Source organism: Limulus polyphemus, unplaced genomic scaffold (assembly GCF_000517525.1).
Source record: "Limulus polyphemus unplaced genomic scaffold, Limulus_polyphemus-2.1.2 Scaffold5582, whole genome shotgun sequence".
Taxonomy (NCBI): domain Eukaryota; kingdom Metazoa; phylum Arthropoda; class Merostomata; order Xiphosura; family Limulidae; genus Limulus; species Limulus polyphemus.
The window spans coordinates 23329-25706 of NW_013671192.1; the positions used below are offsets into that span (position 1 = coordinate 23329).

Here is a 2378-nt window from a genome sequence, read left to right on the forward strand (position 1 = left end):
GTATTCGGAAAGAATAAACCAATTTTATTTAAGAAAGGACTTGTGTCGCTAAAGTTTAGTCGGAAAGAATTTACGGAAAATTAACTAACGACTGGAGGCGTAACAATATTATATTCATTTTACTTCTCCATTACTGTTGGTGATCAGTGATGCTTGTGTTTAAACATTCACATTTAATTAAGAAACACTAATATCACAGAATGGAATACTTACCAAGCCTTTGAAAATAACGATGTCATCTTTCAAGAGACCTACTGCATCAAAATAGCCATTACAAATATTTCCTGAGTCGTCTTTCTTAGGGGGGAGCACGGGAGTATCTGTGGTACTTCCGCCGTTACTGGTCTTATCATATTGATCATCTTCGAAACTGCCCCTCACAACTTTATTGTGATAGGAAGAAGAAAACATTTAATCAGATTTTTTACAAAAATGTTAATTTCACGTATTCTCTCATTTGTAAATATAGATGTCAGTTTTTTTGTCTCTATTGATTAATTGACATTTGTGTACTTACTGTACAGTTCATACATGGCCAGCAAATCGTCATAATACAAGCTGAAGCCTGGCTTGTGACGTTGGTAGTAAGGGAACATCACTGACTTTTCAACCGCCGAATGACCAAGTCCGAGACTATGTCCAATCTCATGTACAGCTGCGCTGAATAAGTCTATACCTAACAAATAGAGACACGCTCTTAAAGTTGGATTTTATCATATTTTTGGTCAAACACTCGTATCCCCCCCCCCCAAAAAAAAGCGTAGTGCAAAAATCCTGATGTGTAAATAATACTTTCATTTCCTAAGTTATATTTGGAAGAGCTGTTCAGTGTAAATAATAACGAAAAGTAAATAAATATGAAATCCTTGGTGGCCTCAGACCATTATTTAGAATTATGTTGTGTAGAAGTTGTAATCCAAACTTCATTATTTGATATCTTAAAGTTACACGAGAAAGACAGATTCTTTGTGGGTAGGAATGACTTAATTATTTCCATATATACATATATTTTTTAGAGTTACACTGACATATGGCAAGAGGTACGACTGAAAATTCAGTTCTTTGCTTACCATAGTTTTGTTTTCCTCTAGATCCATCTATCCAATATTCATCTGTATCAAAATGAATATCCCCACCCAAGGAATCGAAATCATAGGGAAAAAACGCGTGAGCTAAAACACGACCTTGTCCATCAAACGGATACCCGTCTCCATGGTCAGCAGAAGCGAATGTTATTTCAATATCAGCTTCTCCATTTCTGACTTCTTCAAACCGTAAAGGGGAAGCAGGTTCACTCCAGGTGTTAAAAGCTGTTTTCAGGACTTGAGCAACTTGGTTATACCCTAGCTGGGGAGGCCAGTTGTGGATTCTAGGAAGAGACAAGCAAATATCAGTTCGCAAGAGGTATTGAAAACCAAAATTCTGACATCTCCAAAATCGCTTTAGGCTCTCAAAAAAAAGAAAAGAAACAAGTTAGGCACATTGGGCCTTACTTACAAAGTTATATTACTCTATACTCTATAAGATAAGCTATACCATTATTATTGTTTTATTGTGTGTGTATATATATATATATGTATGTGTGTGTTTAATCCAGTTACAAATAACAATATTTTGATAATTCTATTAGTATAAACTAACGTACTAACACTATTTTTATAAGAATATTAAATTGCCTTGTGGTTTAAATGCATAACTTTTAAATATACTCACTTTAATTTACTGTTCATTTATATTATTACAAAACAAGCACAGTTTTAACGAAATCAACTTCAAAGAAATTATGTTGGGCCTTGAATTAGGTGTATTTCCCTTTACTCCAGTCATTAAGTTCGGCTTTTCCAGTGAGAGAATCATGACTACAGGCTTGCTTTTGAATCTTCTCATCCTGGAACACACTAACGGGTTCTTAGTTAAGTTACAAAAGAGTTTCATCTCCATTCTGGAGGACTTCTATATAATCTTCTCGAGTACCAACTGAAATCCACCTCCATTTTAAGATACTTTTACCATAATCTATCTCAAGTCCCATCTCTATTTGAGGAAACTTTTACCATAATCTTCTCAAGTGCCATCTCTATTTGAGGAAACTTTTACCATCATCTTCTCAAGTGCCATCTCTATTTGAGGAAACTTTTACCATAATCTTCTCAAGTCCCATCTCTATTTGAGGAAACTTTTACCATAATCTTCTCAAGTGCCACCTCCATTTTAGGATACTTTTACCATAATCTTCTCAAGTGCCATCTCTATTTGAGGATACTTTTTTTACCGCGATCTTCTGAAGTTCCATCTTCATTGTAGGATACTTTACCATAATCCTCTCGATTATCAACAGTGTCCTACTTACATTTTACGATACTTTTAACATTGTTTTC

The 2378-nt window shown here is 34.7% G+C and overlaps 1 protein-coding gene across 1 annotated transcript in view; it reads right to left on the reverse strand.

The window, feature by feature from the left end:
* LOC106472755 (matrix metalloproteinase-2-like) overlaps positions 1–2378 on the reverse strand; it is a 5987-nt gene that overhangs the window by 1920 nt on the left and 1689 nt on the right. Inside the window, exons 2-4 of the mRNA XM_013933412.1 lie at positions 1071–1369; positions 518–676; positions 214–383 (exon numbers count right to left, since the gene is read on the reverse strand). Of these exons, the coding sequence (XP_013788866.1) occupies positions 214–383; positions 518–676; positions 1071–1369 (628 nt within the window). The remainder of the gene's footprint in view (positions 1–213; positions 384–517; positions 677–1070; positions 1370–2378) is intronic.